The 19,457-nt window shown below is 45.2% G+C and overlaps 1 protein-coding gene across 5 annotated transcripts; it reads right to left on the bottom strand.

Moving 5' to 3' along the window:
* Positions 1-1,365: 1,365 nt before the first annotated feature.
* card9 (caspase recruitment domain family, member 9) lies at positions 1,366-13,341 on the bottom strand. Of its 5 annotated transcripts, none has more exons than XM_039661987.2 (12): positions 12,714-13,341; positions 12,376-12,513; positions 6,631-7,022; positions 6,259-6,438; positions 6,032-6,175; positions 5,806-5,931; positions 4,296-4,484; positions 4,098-4,133; positions 3,926-3,974; positions 3,800-3,843; positions 3,618-3,718; positions 1,366-3,182 (listed from the first exon to the last, which is right to left on the bottom strand). In XM_039661987.2, the coding sequence occupies exons 1-12, from the start codon at positions 12,913-12,915 to the stop codon at positions 3,089-3,091; spliced, it is 1,695 nt and encodes a 564-aa protein (XP_039517921.1). In that variant the 5' UTR covers positions 12,916-13,341; the 3' UTR covers positions 1,366-3,088. The 5 variants fall into 5 exon arrangements, with proteins under 5 accessions (XP_039517921.1, XP_039517923.1, XP_039517922.1 ...); XM_039661989.2 differs by having other exon boundaries at positions 6,697-7,022; XM_039661988.2 differs by having other exon boundaries at positions 3,618-3,700; positions 6,697-7,022; positions 12,714-12,946.
* Between the last annotated feature and the right edge of the window lie 6,116 nt (positions 13,342-19,457).

Here is a 19,457-nt window from a genome sequence, read left to right as displayed (position 1 = left end):
TCGTTGCTATGGCAGTCATGCACACAAGCAAAAGGTAACGCATGCGGAGTAAACAGTCCAACCAGCGGTGAGCTGAAGTGGTGTGCTCCGTCCAAACAAACAAATCCCCCTTCAAAATAAGTCTATGGTTTGAACCATATTTATTACATTTTAGTAATTCGTATAGTAATTAGCGCTTGCCGTTGATAACTAAACAAAGTTTTAAAATACACAATACACTAATAGTCGTCTTACCTTTTAAAATGTCATAATAAAGAAAATAATGTCACGCATGCAAATAGGTTTATAGTACAATATTCATGCCCATAAATAGGAGACTGGGTAATAATGATATTTGATATTTATGATATTTTATCAGTAAATATTTTCAGTGTTTATTTAAGTTTATTTATCAAAAAGTCAAGTTTCTGCACATAGGCCTACCTAAAGTGGCCCTACAATTCAAACAATTCAACTGTTATTGCTCAAGAAATATTAATAGACAACAGAAAGATTTTGGCACATCACAACAACAGACTGGACATACTTTGACAGTAAAAACTATGATATTGATATTAAAACTACTTTAAGCAATGTGACGCATTTTTTTAGGCTGAAACATTTTGTCACATAGCAAACTCACTATCCGCTAGCCTGTCCCCTGAACACACTGAAAAAAAATGTGGTCTCTTGTAGATATCCCAGACGGCAACAAAAACAAACTGGGCAAACCGGGGCCTATTTGAATTAGGAGGTTAAACCAACTCTGAGTTCAAACTTGAACTTGATTTGATTTATCCCAGTGTTTGAGTTGATTTATCCCAGTGTTTCTCAAACTTTTTCTGCCCCACTTTTTCCCCACTTTGAAGTATAGGGAAGGGTTCATGCCCCTGTCCCCGTGCAATCGCCCCAACAAAATGTTAATAAACTATATAGGCTTTAAGTTAAAATGTAAACATGACATTTTAAAAATGTAAACGTGACAGTTGATAAAAATGTTTCTATTTTGTCACTTCACAAACTGCATGTAAAAAGAACAAAATAAAACAAAATTGAAAAAGAATAAAAATCTCAGGGTTTGTCCAGATAATGTACGCATTTTAGGTATTTTTATAATAATAATTGTATTTTTCGAAGACTATCATGTAAGCTACTGTGTTTCCCACAGTATTTTGTGTGTGGTGTGACCTCTGCACCCCTGGGGGGTCTGGGGGAACTCTGAAGAAAAGCTTGCACATTTCTAAAGATAAATTCATAAATCTGGTGCACTTTGAAAGTTCAAAATTAAGTGATTGATTAATTTAGTGTCTGCAATTAGCCTGTTTTGTAGTAGGCTACATTTTTCTGAGCCAGAGAAGGAGAGCGCTCCGCTTGACATCCCAACTATTCAGTGTTTTCAACCACATGTTTATTTTAGGTTTCAGACATTTAAATTCACATTCAAAAAAGCAATACATTTTGTCACTTATGTCTATGGAAGCGGCAATAATTATTATTTCCATTAGGCTATAATTGGACGACACATTATTCATATCAAATACACATTGTGTGAGTAACTTTCAAGTTTACCTACTCTATGCTTCTCCCAGTTCACCGGCCACTTACTTTCATGTGTTTCGGGAGAAGTGGACATTTATTAAATCCAACTAAGATTGACTAAACTAAAACCAATAAAACCATAATTCAATCATTTAAGCATAATAGGTTTATGGCTGTGTAGGGTACATGTCTTTACAAACATTTGACATGCTAAATAAATATAATTCAGTGTCTATTTCAATATGCCACACGTGAATCCATGAAGCATAATGCTCTTTTCACATAATTTAATCTTCTCACATTTTTTAATTAGGCTAATGAAATTAACATTTGACTTCTACTCTGCCAACAGAGGATGGACCTGCATCCCCACTGGTAGATGAACAGGAGATACACAATACTGGAAGAATATTAAAATCCAACGGAAACATTATTACTATTTCTTTTGTATTTGAAGGAAATAAAGATGACCAAATAATTTGTGAATAATTTGTCTATTTAACAGCTGTGGTGGTTACGACATATTTCTCTACCCTTCCATCTGGCATCCTCCCATTCAAAACAGTAATCTGGTTCATTTTCAGAAGATGCGATGATGAGATTATGTGTGTCATCAACATCCAACCACACTGGAAATCCTAAAGGAAATTCTAATTATCAGGTTACTTCCAGAGGTCCCATCAAGATGTTATCAAGTGAATGTCATTTCTCAGATTATCCACATTTAAACCAATTTCTCCACCACTGACCCAGTGAAACTGATAGAGTGGCCTTCCTTACTAATGGCCTCTGCATCTCTGATGTTATATAAAAATGTGCAATGGACTTAAAAAAAAAAGCCTGGTTGTTTCCAGTCAAAATATCCAAAATTTTTCAATCAAAATGCATTTACTAGCCTACATAAGGAAAAACTTTGGGTTTACCAAAGAAAACCTGCTCCCGACCAGCTAAGGTTCACAAAGTTACCATGGTAACTGACTCTGAGTATAAGTTAGCTCTCTTTCAGAAATGGGATTGAGTTACTCTGCTTTCTTAGGTTTGACATTCCTCCAATTCTGAAACAGAAAACATAGTGTTCCTGCCAATAATGATTTGGGGTGGGGGTGAGGGTTGGGGGGTTAGTGCACGGGCACATGAAGGGGGGTGTGGGGAGTGGAGGAGAGAGAAGCATGAAGAGGGAAGTTAGCTAGAAGAGAGATGTCCAAGACAACGGCAACCACTAACGTTAGAATTATATTCTCTTGAATTTTGATATGGCCAACACACGACCAAAGAGACCGATGAACAAAAAGCAAAGAACAGGCAAAAGGAGCAGGAATGAGTTTAGTCCCGAATTTACATCGGAAAAGCCTGTTTCAGGAAGCACGGAAGGAAGGGAACGGGATATGAGGAGGAGGGAAAGTCGAGCTAGCCTCCGTTTTGTTTGACAATAAGTTCGCACGTCAACAAGAAGTTGACTTAGAGCACCTTCAACCAGGTTTTATGAGTCACTGGATGTAGAACAATGTTGTATTGGGATTAAATGCTTTCAAAGAAGGCCACAGTTCTTCATCTTCTCCAAAGCTGTGAGTCACATCCCATCTGTATCACTCTCGGTGGTGTTGTCCAGGATGCTTGGCACATTCTCTTTGTCTGTGATTTTTCTGGTTCTTAAAGCACGTTTCCTGTACAAGATCACATTGGCAGTTTAATTAAGATCTGAAACACAGTAATTACTTCTCTCAGTAGCTCTGCTTTGAAGGTAGGGTAGGCAATTTTTATTTTATTTAATCTATATCGTCTGTGGAAGTCTAAGGACCAAAAAATGTTTGTCCAATCATTGCATTCGGTCCAAATGTAAGAGGTCTGTAAGTTGTTTACGTTCATTATTATTGTAATGTTATGTGCTTTGAGGCATGAGGTAATTTTAACGGCGTCTCTTGTGGCGCTTTGCAGACTGCACTGGCTGTGTGCGGTCATGTGTTTTGGAGGAGGCGTGACTTTGAAGAGATGGAGGGATCTTATACTTTCCAAGCTAGCTTGCCATTGCTAGCCTCTCTGAAATTGCCAACCCTACCTTTAATGGTTATATTGTGGTTATGAAAGAATAAAAAACAAACCTCCTGTCATGGAAGTTGCATTTTCCTTTAATCTCACACTTTTGTCTGCAGTTACCTGTGGCGTCCTCTTCAGAGAACATCCTCTGGGAATACAGACACGACTGCAATAATGAAAAATGCCATTTAAAAAAATAAAGCCACTTTCATTGTATGCATAAACATTCACCACAAAAACAACCTACATGGTACTCGCCAGATGTTTGGCTCTGTGATTCTTCACTCATATCTGCATGAGAAAAAACAAACAATGCTTAACAAATGAGAACAATCTATTTTTGAGCATGAGATCTGATTTACCCTAAAGTTACCCTTTTCACCCCTTTCCCTGGTCTCCTCTTCGCTAGTTTGACTTTTAAGCTGTGGATAAAAAGTAAACAACCCTGTTGATGATGACTAATATAATATATTCGTTATATATGCAGTGAGTTCTGAAGGGTTTTTGGATTTATATCATGTTAAGAGAAAGCTAATCAAAATTACCTCAAATGAACTGAGCAAAGAGTTTTCTTCTGAGTTCTGAGGAATAAAACAAATCAGCTTACTATTCACTATAAACTGTAACCCAGTGGTCATACATTTTGTGCATAGACAATGTGCTCACATAAGGGTGACAAAAAAAAAAACTAATGCATGTTTAATCTGTTCCATTTATACATGTAACAGTTTTCAAGCACATACCACTTGAATTGGGTTCTTCTGTTTGCGAAGTTTTGCTTGAAGAGCAAGAACATCTCCTTGAGTTCGAAAAAACTGCACTTGAAGTTCATCATAACGTTCTCCCATCTCCCGGATCTGTTTGCGGTACTGGTCCTTGTCTTGAAGATTTTTTGAGTTCTCCAAATGGTACTCCTCTCTTGTACAAATAGCCTATCAAATGGGCAGTGCCATACAATTGTAGCAGTTAATGAAATGCACAGAAAAGATACATTTAATTAAATTGAACACCATAGAGAATGGCCTTTATAAACTAAAATGACCAATCCATCTTATTTTACAACACAGAAGTAAGCTATTTTATGTGTATGTTCGAGACTTTCGATTCATTAGTCACAATAGGTAAATGACTAGAACAATAACAAAGTGCAGAAGACGGTGATACTATACTGCACCTTTCCACATATTTGTGGAAAAGTTTCCCTTCGGTGTGATTGAGTTTCAGTGGACAATGAAAACTTAGACTCTATGTGTTAAGCACATGGCCTATGTTAATCTGTAATTGCTAGATTGGAAAGTTGACGATTTGCAAATCCCTCTTCCTCAGGAGACAAAACCTAACTTCTGTTAGGTTGTTGCTAACAGAAACTCTCAAACTCTTGTTGCGTTTTGTTGGAAAATACTGTGAAGATCTAAAAAGAAAACCAAGAAAGTTCTGCAAGAAGGGAATTTCGGGGAGCTTGGAAACAGAAACATCATCAACGACCAAGCTTGTGCTCCTCCATTATCAGGACCTTCTGCACAGACTTCAAGGATCCTCCATCTGCATGTACCAGATAGTCTGAATCTTCTACACAGATATCAGAACATTCAACTAGAAGGTTCTTCCTTCTGCGTGTTCCAGACGAGGACCATCAGCATCCGCAGCACTTCAGGTTCAAGGTTGTTTAAACCTAATCCAACTCCTTTCTTCCCAATGCAGCACAGCCCAGCACAACCATTAGAAGACATCACTGTCACCGGACTCATCATAACGTAAATTTCACTTAACCCAACCTCATTCTAGACACCTTGATATTAGTATTGTATTGAATTACTAATGAGTATATGATTCTCTAATTTGCATTAGATTTTGCATAGCTGGTGCAAGTAATAATCAATCGGTTTATTTGTTGAAATCAGAATAAGGTTCTTCACCTTTTAGATTAGATAAACAACGGTTTATCTTTCCATAAGATATATGTGTAACTGCCATAGTAACTCAATCATCTGGATTTTGCAATCTTATGTCCTTTAATTCCTTATCCATTCGTGATATTCATTTTAGTAGTGGTTACTATCATCTATATTTTTTGTTAATTCTTCCTTGTTTTGACATTAATTGACACAATATTAATTTGGTGCCACCTGTGACACCCTCTAAATTGTGGTGCAGATTGTGGGAAGCAGCAAAATTAGTGTTGCCAGTGTAAGCCAGACAGTACAACACGATCTTGATATGCTCTGCCATGCAAAGATAAGGGTTTGTTTATACCTTGTCTCTTTCTTTGATCACCTCTTCCAGCTGCTTCAGAATGTCTTTCATTCGATCACGATACATTTTGGAGTCCTTTCTTAGCATTGCGCACTTCAGTTCCAACTCATCCTTCTCTTCTCGATACTTAAATTTAAAATGAAAAACAAAAAAGTAATTATAATGTGAAAAGCATAATACAAATGAGAGTTCTCTTCGGTCCAGTTTGCATGTAAACAAAGGTCACCTTATCCCGCAACTCTTCTGCATCATGTAGATCTCTTCTTAGATTGTAGAGATCATTCACCAGCTCCTGGTATTGTGTCTGACTTTGTTGCTTTAAATCCTCCAATGACTGTGAACCAAGCTTTCCATGCTCCAGAGTTTTGACCTGTGTGAATGAATTGTGTGTGTGTGGTAGTCATCTTTAATCATATCTTGATTAGTGTTGTCTGATAAGTGAGGCTGAGTTACCGTGGAAGCACTTTCAAGCTCTTGTATACGAGCTGTAAGAAGATCATTTTCTCTCTGCAGCTGCCAGACCATCTCTGGACTCGGCCTTTGCTCCATGGCATTTTTCAAAGTTATTGTCTTTTTCCGTTGGATCTTTGAGTTACTTTCTGCATTCATTAGGCTGTGTTTCAATTTCTCAATCTTATAGAAAGGACCAAAAAGGGGGGAAATAAATACAAAGAGAGAAAAGACAAGAAAAAAGATATAAAATTATATTTAAAAAAATATTTTATCTAATCTAATAGGTTACTTTCCTCATATTGCCCTTCCTCCAACGTCAACATGTTACAACCATAAACCCAAATAAACAAGTGCATTATATGTCTTCCATACATTTTGTGGTGAACTATGACCCGGACATGTTCCTGTTTCCTGAATCCTGATAGAATGACTGATCACCTCGAGTTGGAGGTCTCTGTTACACATGAGCGCGCAGTTCTTCTCCTCGCTCAGTCGGGTCAGGTCGTGCATCAGTCGATAATTCTCGTCTCTCAGTTTGCGCGCTTCCTCGCATATGCGCTCACGCTCCTCTCGGATGCGCTGCACACGGTCCTGCTGTTTGTGAAGCTCGCTGTCCCGCAGCTGCAGCTGGCGGATGGTGTCCAGCTGCTCCGCCGCCTGTGCAGACGCTTCGAGTCGCGCCTTCCGTTCATCGTGTGCAAGCTTCTGTAGGCGAGACACCTCGCTCATGAGGAACTGAGTAAGGCCACATTCGCCGGCAGTGTCTGGTTGGACAGAGAGAGTATAAAGCAGAAGGTTTTATACAGGCCCATGACAACATAATCAAGGGGTTTGGCATATCACTCCTGGACCCTCAGGATAAAAAGCTAGTATTTTCCTCAAACACTTTGTTTTAAATTTCATTTAGAATAACATTACTGCATTTTATAAAACAGTGTCGGTAGGCTACTCAAATGTGATTGACCGGGGGATGCTCCAACAGCATGGGGACTTTTTACTGTGTGTATCATCCGCATCTATGTATCTTCCAGACTGTACAGTAAGCATTTGAGGTGGGGGATTTTCAGTGACTCTTTCTGCAGTTTACATTGTAAGACCAGTAGATGGTGACAACAAGTGACTGTCTTGTGAGTCATTGAATCAATCATAGAATGGATTTGTTCAAAACAGCGATTCATTCAGGCATGAAGTCACTGACTGCGTCTAAAATTACATGCAGTCCTTTCTGAGGTACTTCTTTTAAATTAAATACTTATTAACTGGTAAAAAAGTTTGTTCTATATAGCATGAAAGTGTGTGGAATCAATCAAACCACAGAGCTGATGGACCCAATGTTGCAAAAGGCAAAGATGTCACAGAGGAAGAAGGCCCATGGAGGGAGAGCCCCCACGTGAGTACCAAGACCCTGTTGCCACCAACTCACACAGGCCAGAGCCAAAAGCAGAGACAAAGAAACCAACCAGAAAAGGAAAGCTTAAATGGCCAAAATGATGCGAGACAGAGGCATGGCGAACACTGGACACTGACCTGGCCAAGATACTGGAAGGATCTCTGCGAGGAGGGGCACAATCCAAGCTCAACCAGATTGGGGATGTGCTATATCAGGCCTGTAAGAACAGGTTTGGCGAAGCGACCTCCAACCAGAGGACCGCTCAAAGAGGTAAAGGAGGGAGGGAAAAGGAGATTGACCTGCTAGTGCGAAGGCGCCAACAACTACGAAAGAACTGGAGGAAGGCAACGCTGGCAGAAAAAGAGGGTCTGAAAGCCTTGTGGCAGGAGATGAGGCAAAGACTGCCCAGGCTTCGCAGGGCTGAACGTATCCGTAAATGCAGCAAACGGAAACAGAAAGAACAAGCCAGCTTCTTCAAAGACCCCTTTAAGCATGCCAGACAGCTGCTGGAAGAAAAGAAGAGTGAGAAACTCGAAACCACCAGGGAAAAACTGGAACAGCACGTAAGAGAACAGTACAGCAATCCAGTGAGGAATGTCCCATTAGGAACACCAGGGTACGTGCTTAAGCCTGCACCTCCGACTACTTCAAGGCAAGGCAAGGCAAGTTTATTTATATAGCACATTTCATACACAGTGGCAATTCAAATTGCTTTACATGGAAGAAATTAAAATAATCAAAAGAAATCAGAATAAATAAAAAAAAAATCATAATAATAAAAATAAAATACAGTAACTAATTAAAAATATTTAGAATAAAAAATAAAAAATATTTAACATTTAACATTTAACATCATGCCCCCCAAGCTCAGGACTGCCTGGAAAAACTGCCTGGAAAAAGCAACTCATTCCATCAAAAGTGGCAAAGAGCTGTAACGGTCTTCATCCCCAAGGAAATGAACTCCAAATACATTAGCCAGTTAAGAAATATCGCTCTGTTGAACGTAGAAGAAAAAAAATCTTCTTCTCAGTGTTTGCCAGAAGGATAACCACCTACCTTCTCGAGAATGGCTACATTGACACCAACTGCCAAAAGGCATGAGTCCCAGGGTTCCCAGGGTGTGTAGAGCACTCTAAAATGATCTGGGACCAAATCCAGAAGGCCAAACGGGAGAAGACAGACCTGCATGTTGTCTGGCTCAACCTTGCTAACACGCATGGATCAGTCCCAAACCAGCTAATAACCTACACCATGGAGTTCTTCCATATGCCCTCCTGCATAAAGAACATGGTTGCATCCTACTTCAATGACCTGCAGATGTGCTTTGCCCTCAAAGATTTTACCACCGGGTGGCAACAGTTAGAAGTAGGAATCGCCATGGGTTGTGCCATATATCCCATCTTGTTCGTGTCAGCCTTTGAGGTAATCCTCGTTGGAGCAAGACAAATGGTTGGGGGGGGGGGGGGGCAAACTACCATCTGGGCAGAGACTACCCCCTCTGAGGATGTACATGGACGACGTCATCAGCCTCCTTCAGACTGCAGCATGCACATTAAGATTGCTGAAACGGATGGACGAGTTGATGTCGTGGGCACGAATGAGGATCAAGCCATCAAAATCACGGAGACTGTCCCTCAGAAGAGGAGTCAGAAATGACAGCACCTGTTTCGTCATAGGGGGAGAGAAAATCCCACTCCTCTCTGAGCAACCCATTAAAAGCCTGGAGAGGCATACACAGCAGATCTTACAGACAAACAGATGGGGAGAACAGTGACTAAACAGCTCTCAGAAGGACTGGCAAAGATCGATCAAAGCCAACTCTCAAGAAAGTACAAGGTCTGGTGTTACCAATTTACACTCTATAGGAGGGTGATGTGGCCACTGAAAATGAGTGAGATCCCCTCATCCACCGCAAGCAAGATGGATGGAAAAGCCAACACATTCATCCGAAAGTGGTTGGGGTTGCCACGGTGACTCTCAGAAACAGGTCTCTTCGGAAGGAACACCCTGCAGCTGCCATTTCAATCAATCAGTCTGGGATACAAGCAGGAAAAGACCAGGCTGTTTCTCGAGTTGAGAGAGTCTTCTGACCAGGCTGTAAGGAACGCAAACCCCAAGGTTCGGACAGGCAGAAAGTGGAATGCCCAAACTGAGGTCGACCAAGCCATCAGTCGTCTGCAACATCAAGAGATTGTCGGCAGAGTCCAGGCAGGAAGAGCAGGGCTAGGGTGGGGAGAAGCGCCACGGTTCTGAGAGAGGAAAGAGATGTTGGTGGCGGAGGTGACAAGAATGGATAAAGAGCACTACAAGATCAAGGCTCTGTTGCAGGGCCGACAGGGAAGGTGGACAACCTGGAAGGGAATTGTCAACCTAAACATCACCTGGACAGACTTGTGGAAAATCCCACAGGCAAGGCTCAGCTTCCTCATCCGTGCAACCTACTACACACTTCCCTGTCCTCTGTATCTTCACCAGTGGTTCGGAAGTGAGGAAGGCTGTGCACTTTGCAATACCCCTAACGCAAGCCTCCAGCATATCTTGTCAGGCTGCAAGATTGCGCTTTCCCAGGGACGCTTTTGTGCTGCCTGCCAATCATCTCCATACGGCCGAGGGCACCCCAACCTCCCTCCTCCTATTTTCTGGTGGTGCGGCTAAATTTGGTTAGATATGCGCGTCGCCGCAGTGGCGTGTGCAGCTGGACGACTATACGCTCCGTGTGTGTACCATGAGCGCTCCGACTGACCTGAGAGAAACGTTTACAGTCCGAATATTTCAGCAGTTCTTATGTGTGCCCCGTATTTCTGTCGACTGAACCAGAGATATTAATCATTCGTTGGTTTGATTATTTTCTTTCAATGAATTGGCTAAACGTGCGTGCATAACGGTCTGAAACGATTTGGATTTGTCCACCTGAAGCGGTGTCTCGGTCAGTAACAACAAATAGAGGACAAAATAGCGCTGGTTTCAGTTGTTTCACTAGTTTACTTTGAACTAGGTAGCACGGGCCAGTGGATAACGGAACGCAAAGCTTAAAGGAGTTGTGTTTACTCCCGGTCACTGACACTATTATTAAACAGCGTTGCAACATCCAGTGAGAAGCGTTTCCATCGGACACTCCTCTCTCTTACAAACCACAAATCACTCAATGATTTTAACTAGTTTTAAATCGGATGAAACAGCCTTAACATTCCCAACACTAGGCTACTGATGAGGTAAATAGCAGAAACATGAACAAAGTTAGAAGACTAAATGCCCTAATCACCACCCTTACAAATATTTACCATGTAATAGCCTATGAATGTAATAATTTACCATGGTTTGGGCATAAATGTGGAATATTTATATTGAATACTATGTTATAGTCGTTTATATTGCATTAGATTTATTAGGGGGGTAGAGGAATATATAATTAATTGTGTGTATAGTTTTTTTACCTGTTTAGGCATTTTTTATACAGTGGTAGTGAACCATGCATGATTACAAAGTCTCACTGTCAGGATATTTTAATTTAAGCCTATAATAATTAGTATAGTAAATTGTGTACACTGTAATAATGAGAATATGGAAACAATGAGATGCCCTGTCAACTCTTCCTTTCTCATTTCACCTCTGCATTTCGCTTATTGTCAACAACAGGAAAATTAAAAAAAAGTGCTTTGTCAAATATCTGTATCTCTTTTAAATAGTTAACTGGAAGCTTAACTGAACTTAAAATGGTCATACATATTTTGTTAATGCATAAATTCTCTTTGTGATATATGAACTATTTGGGCCTAATGTTTATTGGGTCACAAGAATTTATCGACTTTAAAAATTGAGTCCCCAGAAAGAAAAGTTTGTGAAACACTGGCCTAGCAGGTGCTCCATCTACTTGTACTTTTCACTTTGCCCTTTCTTTTTTAAATACTGTGAATTCAGGCATATTACTCTTTTCACATAATGTTTTTTGCCTAAAAGTGACTTGAAGTGGCGATGCACAGACCAATTGGTGTATGACAACCGAGAGAGGGATTAGAACATATACAGAGTGGTTTGCTCTCTAATTGCTCTTGCTGTTGTCATACACCGATAAGTCTGCTTCAAGTTGATCACGATTCTGATTTCTGAATTATTCGGAACTCCTTTTTATTCACTCCTTCAAGTGAACTGTATTAGTGAACTAGCATAGGGAATAGGGGGCGATTTCAGATTCAGCCCAGCTGTCTTATGAATGAGTCATTGAATTATTTATTTAACCGAATCATTAAAAAACTCTGATTCACTCAAATGCTACCGGCCTCCGTGTGTTGCTTGAAGATGCGCAATGGTTGAATATGTTTAGGTCACACTTGCAATTGTGCTGTTGGTCAGAATATTTTTATGAATGGTGAATCACAACTGTGCTGATGTTCGGATTAACATGACTTGTATTATTGCTTAAAATATTAAAAGATCTTCAGATAGAAATTAGTTCATAATAAAAAAAATAATGTAAATATAAGCAAATAGAAATTCCAAATGGTTTATATATCCTACCCTCTTTAAGGACCTCCTGGAGTACCTTGTAAATCCTGGCAAGTCTATTCTCCTTTGGTCTATGATAGCAGTTATCAAAGCAATTATCCTTTTGCATAAAATATGTGACTAATATATATATATATATATATATATATATATATATATATTACATGATATAATACATTCGAAAAAAGTATACTAAAGGAATAAATTAAAAATGTACAACTTACCAATTAGTACGGAGAAGACCCTAGCAGGCTCTTTGCCAGTGATTTTGCGGTACACATCTGGGTAGTTCAACTCCAAACTCTCTAAAAATGCCTCATATCCTTTGAGGCCAGTTCTCTGTAATATGTCCAGCAGCACCCCTACAGTGAATAAAAATACTCATTCCTGATGTCTATATAAATATCTAGATAACTGGGGTGTTCATATCAGAATATCTGCTTAGAAAATAAGATAGAAAGCTTTGAATTTCACAGTAAATATCCCTTTCAACAACATTTTATTGCATGTTTAATGTCTGAAATCCTAACAGTCAAACTTTAGGTGGTCTGACACCTCTTACCAACTTTTCGGCGTCTGATAACCAGACTGGGGTCATTGTAGATCTGTTCCTCGTCCTCGCTGCTCAGAACCTTACACTGTCTCAGATAAGGTGTTATCCTTGATGGCTCAATGGTCTTGATGAGAAGCATTCTGTAGTCTTCCAGCCGTGCCCAGCACTCATCGTCTTCTTCCACCTCCAAAACTCCAGCGCCATCAGACATGACTGACACTAGCTCTCTGTTGGCTTGATAGGAGTCGTTTGATAGCAAGGTTTACGGTCAAATGCACATAACACATTTGGCTGGAGTGTAAACTCAAAAAGGAAATGAAGTTCAGTGAGCACTTTGGTAGCACCAGTTCCCTTTTCCAGCTATCAGTGCAGTCTTTTTATTTCCCTTTATTTCACAACACATTTTTGTGTTGCAATAAACTTTAAGACGGAGCCTCTAGAGGGACACGGTGAAAACCTTTGCAAAAATTTCCTTCATATGGTGGTATTTGGTTGCAGAATGAGTACAGCATGTAAAGTTTTTTGACATTTACTAAAGCATTTGTCATGTGTCGATGCTTTTAGATGAAAGAGGAACCAAGTCGTCTTGCTGGCAAAGAACTATTTTATTAACTGACTCGTATATCTACAGCTAAGTTACTCGGGGCATTACACAGTCACATGCATTATGCGCTTCCTGAGGCGCCTCAATCACGTCACACGCGCGTCTCCCATAATCTGTAGTTCTCTTACGAGAGGTTCTCTCGTATTGCGTAAGCTAGCTTACGCTACGGGAAAGATTCATCTTTGCTGAGAAGTTGAAGCCAAAAAATTATTCCATAATTTTGTAATCATTGTCAACGCAGTCTCTTCTGAGGCAGACCATGAGCGGGCTAGCTAGCGGCTCATTGGTTCGCTCAGAGAGAATGCACGAACCTATGGGAGAGCGGCGCTGAGTCCGCGGCCAATGAGCGGACGGCGCTCGCTTACTGCGTCACAGCCCGCCAAAAGGGGCGTGGCTACAGTGTATAAAGGTCGCTCTCCCAGCTCGTTCGTTGATTCTTTTTCATTCAGCGAGCTACACGCATCCGCTGTCCTGGGAAGAAGCCACTGTCGTTGAGAAGGCACCGTCTAGCGAGCTCCGGAGTCTGAGGAAGCCGGCCGTCTGCCACCTTCAGCCGCCCAGCAAGCTAGTGCCATCCGACGCGTATCCTTTTTACTATTCCATATTCCTAAAAGAGCCGAGCGTCTTTTTCAAGATGCCTCGAATTTCCTGCGGCTCATGCCGCTCTTCACTCGAGGAAGGAGACCGCTTCTGCGTTCTCTGTTTCGGAGTGGAACACGCAGAGCTCGCCCTCGCCAACGGAGGATGCGACCACTGCGAGGACCTGCCTCCGTCTTCCCTGCGGGCTCGACTACAGGCAGTCAGAACCGCTCCCGCGCCGCCTCTCACTTCGCCGCGGAAGAAGAAACGCCGCTCCCAGAGGCCGCCGGAGCCCCCTGCGGATCCATGTGGGCCGCCGCCGCCGCCCACCGACCGCTCTCCCTCTCCGCCCCTGCCGGACTTACAGTTGCCGCCGAATGGCCGCTCTGTCGCCTCCGACGACACCGCGGATGAGAAGGACTCTTGTTCGCTGCACCCTTCTGACAGCGAGGATTGGTCGTCGATCGGCTCATCGACGAGAGAGTCTGCGGGGACCCGCGCCGGCATCGAGGAGGAACTATAGCGCCTCCTTTCGCAGGCCATCTACCGCCTGGGTCTCGAGTGGTCTCCTCCCCCCGAGCAACCACCGAACCGGCGCCCGGCCCCCGCCTGCAGCCGGGCTGCACCATTCCTGCCTGAGCTTCACTACGAGCTCACTAAATCCTGGAATGCCCCTCTTTCGGCTCGTATCCGCTCCGAGGGGTCCGCTTCGCTCAGTGGACGGAGCCGCCGAGATGGGTTATACTGCCATGCTGCCCGCGCCTTTGACGCCGCCGAACAGGCCGCCTCAGCGCTGCATTCCATCCAGGCGCTCCAGAGCGACATCTTGTGCGAGATGGCGAACAGCGGTAGGAACCCGCCCATCCTTTCGGATCTGAGAAGCGCGACGGATCTTTCCCTTCGCGCCACTAAAGCCGCCGCACAAGCCTTGGGAAAATGCATGGCCGCCCTCGTTGTCACTGAGAGACACTTGTGGCTCACGCTCACCGATATGGGAGATTCAGAACGCGCCCTGTTCCTCAACGCGCCTATATCTCCTACCGGGCTCTTCGGATCTGCCGTCATGGGCATCGTTGACCGCTTCTCCGAGGTACAGAAAGCGACTCAGGCCATGAATCTGTTCTTGCCCCGCCGCTCTAGTTCTTCGACAGGCCGCTCTCACGAGCCTCCTGCCAGAACCCCACAGCAGCGCCCGCCTCAGCAAGCTCAGCAGCGCCCGCCTCAGCAAGCTCAGCAGCCCCAGCGTAGACAGGGCGGCCGCCCTCGCTCTCGCTCAGACAGCCGCCGCAGACAGCCTCCTCCCAGGGGGCCTCGACCCAAGATCGTGCTGAGGCCCGATCAACTGAAGTCTGCCTAGCACAGCTGAGAAAAGGACGGCTTTCTCCCGCTGCGGCCGGATCGCCGTAAAAGCTTCGCCCACTGTTAGTCCCCGTCTCACCGCTGACTGCAGTAGTGTTTACCGCCACAAACAAGCCGGTTTCCCTGCCCGCTTGCGAGCGTCTAAAAGCCGTTTTCACGGCTACCCAGAGAGTTCACAAAAAGAGCATAAAAGCCTCAAGTGTAATAAATGTGCCCACAAGCATGTGCTCACGTACACACACAAGCACCTTATGCCCAGGGTCTCACAGAGCCCATTCTCACGGAGCGAGCACTTTCCGCTCCAGTAGCAGAGAACGTAAGCACGCCCACAAGCCCGTGCGCGTGTCCCCCCTCTGCCCGCTCTGTCACACGGCCCATAAAACTCCTCTCTGAGTGTAAGTCCCGTTGCCACCCACATTATAAGCGTGCCCACACACAGTGTCCAGCCCGCGATGTGCAGCAATCAGGGCGAAATCGCCATTCAACCGCTTACGAAGCGTGGGAAGCCATCCCCGGCATCTCCCCGTGGGTTTTTAGCATAATAAAGAATGGTTATCGATTACAGTTTCGTCGCCGCCCGCCACGCTCGCGCGTGCGGCTCGAATCCACTGTCAGCCGCCCGCTATGAACACGCTTCGCTTAGAAATAGCCAAGCTACTGCAGAAGGGCGCTATAGAGAGAGTCCCACCATCTATGACCGAGTCGGGGTTTTACGGCCGTTATTTTCTGGTTCCCAAGAAAGACGGCGGCCTCAGGCCGATCTTAGATCTCAGGGCTTTGAACAAAGCGCTCATGAAGAGACCGTTCAAAATGCTCACAGTCAGGAAACTCCTCGCGCACGTCCGCCAGGGGGACTGGTTCATCTCTCTAGACCTGAAAGACGCCTATTTTCAGATCCAGATAAGCCCTCATCACAGGCCATTCCTACGTTTCGCCTTCGAGGGCCAAGTTTATCAGTATGCCGCTCTCCCGTTCGGCCTATCCTTAGCACCCCGTACGTTCACGAAGTGCATGGATACAGTGCTCGCCCCCCTGCGAAGTCAGGGGCTGCGCATACTGAATTATCTGGACGACTGGCTGATTCTAGCAGATTCCCAGACGGAGCTGCTGTCGCACCGCACAGTTCTCCTCAACCATCTGGAAGCGCTGGGACTCTCTGTCAACTGGACAAAGAGCTCTCTCCAGCCCAGTCAAACTATTTCGTTCCTTGGAATAGATTTGAACTCTATCACGATGATGGCTCGCTTATCCACACAGCGCGCGCGCCGTGTTCAGCGACTGGCCGCCTCGTTTCAGATGGGTACCCATACATCCCTGAAATCGCTTCAGAGGATGCTGGGTCATATGGCTTCAGCCTCCGCTGTGCTACAGCTGGGTCTTCTGCACATGCGCCCCCTTCAACTCTGGTTAAAGAGCCGCGTATCCCACCACGAGTGGACGACGGGCCGCCAGATGATCAGGATTACTCAGACATGTATCACTGCACTGCAGCCATGGGCAGTAAGCGAGTGGTTTCAGAGGGGCGTTACCATGGGAACCTTCTCTCGCCGGAAAGTTACCTCGACAGACGCATCCAACTCGGGTTGGGGAGCGGTTTGCGAGGGCTCACCGGCCGCCGGCCAGTGGTCGAGCCACGAGAGTTCCTTACACATAAACTGTCTGGAAATGATCGCGGTCGAGAACGCGCTGCTGTGCTTCCTCCCGCGCATAAACGGTCACCACGTCCTGACTCGCTCCGACAATATGGCCGTGGTATCATACATCAACCGTCAGGGCGGCGTCAGATCCAAGAATCTCTTTCATCTGACACGCCGCATCCTATTGTGGTCCCAGAGTCACCTGCTATCGCTCAGAGCGACGCACGTGCCGGGCCATCTGAACGACGGTCCAGACAGGCTGTCCAGGAACCTGGTCTCCCCCGGAGAATGGTCCCTGCACACTCAAACAGTCCTAACACTGTGGCGCCTATTCGGCAGAGTGGAGATAGATCTTTTCGCGTCAGAAGAGAACGCTCACTGCCCAATATTCTTTTCAAAGAGCGAGGACGCGCTAGCCCAGGATTGGCCCCGCCGCCCGCTCTATGCTTTTCCCCCGATTTCTCTGCTACCGCAGGTCATTCAGAGAATCAGGGACTCACGCCACTCGGTGCTCCTCATAGCCCCGCGCTGGGAGAATCAGATTTGGTTCCCGGAGCTAACGCGGCTGTCACAGACAGCCCCGTGGCCCATTCCAATCAGAACAGATCTCCTCACTCAAGCCCGCGGCTCGATCTGGCACCCCCATCCACAGCGCTGGGCGCTTCATGCATGGGTGACCAACGACTACGCGTCGAATTGCCAGAAGGGGTTTTGAACACGATCAAACACGCCAGAGCGGATTCTACCAGAAAGCTCTATGCTGCAAAATGGTCTGTGTTCTCCAAATGGTGCACCGACAAGAATTTGGACCCACGGACGTGCGAGGTTTCGTCTTTGCTAGTGTTCCTTCAGGAGATGCTGGATAAGGGCAGGTCCCCATCCACTCTTAAGGTTTACGTGGCAGCCGTCGCGGCGTTCATTGAACCCCGGCACGCCCAGTCTCTGGGCAAAGACGAGCTAATCATCCGCTTCCTCAGGGGAGCCAGAAGGATGAACCCCCCTCGCCCCCCTACGGTGCCGGTCTGGGATCTTTCTATAGTTCTAGAAGCTCTTAAAGCCCCACCGTTTGAACCACTTGAGTCCGTGGAGCTAAATACCTCTCGTTAAAAACCGTTCTTCTGACGGCTCTCGCCTCAGTAAAACGTGTGGGGGACATTCACGCGCTGTCTTCGAGCGCCGCGTGCCTAGAGTTTGGACCGAGTGACTCCATAGTCATTCTAAAGCCTAGACACGGTTATGTTCCAAAAGCGATTGGTACCCCTTTCAGGGCGCAAGTGATCTCTCTATCGGCGCTGCCTGCATCCGATAGCGAACGTGACGCTGACCTCTGCCCGGTTCGGGCTATCAGAGTGTACACTACATGCGTTGCCGCGTTCAGACGCTCGGAGCAGCTGTTTGTGTCGTTCGGTGGCCGCACCAAGGGACTAGCCGCCTCGAAACAGACCCTATCCAGGTGGATAGTAGACGCGATTGCCTCTGCTTATGCCGCTAAAGACCTGCCTTGCCCTCTGGGCATCAGGGCTCATTCCACCAGAGGCATGGCCTCATCGTGGGCATGGTCCTGCGGGATTTCCATCCACGACATTTGTGTGGCTGCGGGATGGGCCTCCCCCTCCACTTTTGTCAGATTTTATAACTTGGAAGTTCCAGCCTTACAGGCTAAAATTCTGGCGGTCTAGTACTCACAGCCCTCCTATAGAAGCCGCACTATCGGGAGTTCCATCACAACCGGCTCACCCCTTGTGTTCCCCTATGTGCTTATGCATTAGCCCACACATCACGGCCCGCCTTCGCCGGCCGCCTTGGGCGTTTTTGCACTAGATGATAACGGCCGCTATGCTGGCCGCCGTATTATCTTCATCCACTTATAGATTCCCCCGGTGTTTCCCCTGGGATGCTTAGTGGTTACTTAGCGCGCACGGCGTTGACCAGGTGTTCCCGTAGCGTAAGCTAGCTTACGCAATACGAGAGAACCTCTCGTAAGAGAACGAATCGGTTACCTAACGTAACCTCGGTTCTCTCTAGATGAGGGAACGAGTATTGCGTTCCCGGCCGTGCTTGCGCCACTAGCGTTTCGCTTCATGCTACAGAAACAACGAACGAGCTGGGAGAGCGACCTTTATACACTGTAGCCACGCCCCTTTTGGCGGGCTGTGACGCAGTAAGCGAGCGCCGTCCGCTCATTGGCCCCGGACTCAGCGCCGCTCTCCCATAGGTTCGTGCATTCTCTCTGAGCGAACCAATGAGCCGCTAGCTAGCCCGCTCATGGTCTGCCTCAGAAGAGACTGCGTTGACAATGATTACAAAATTATGGAATAATTTTTTGGCTTCAACTTCTCAGCAAAGATGAATCTTTCCCGTACAATACTCGTTCCCTCATCTAGAGAGAACCGAGGTTACGTTAGGTAACCGATTCGTTACATATCACAACATCTGTAGTTACATATCACAACAGCATTAATCATTCATCAAAAATGTATTCATTGTGTGTCTCTGATATTATTTTGGCAGCCTCTTTGAGGCTTCCAGCTTCATGTAAACAACACAAAGGTTTACACTTTCCTAGCATTAAGA

Source organism: Pimephales promelas, chromosome 4 (genome assembly GCF_988280905.1).
Source record: "Pimephales promelas chromosome 4, fPimPro1.hap1.1, whole genome shotgun sequence".
NCBI lineage: Eukaryota > Metazoa > Chordata > Actinopteri > Cypriniformes > Leuciscidae > Pimephales > Pimephales promelas.
This window is presented reverse-complemented; position numbering and strand designations above follow the sequence as displayed.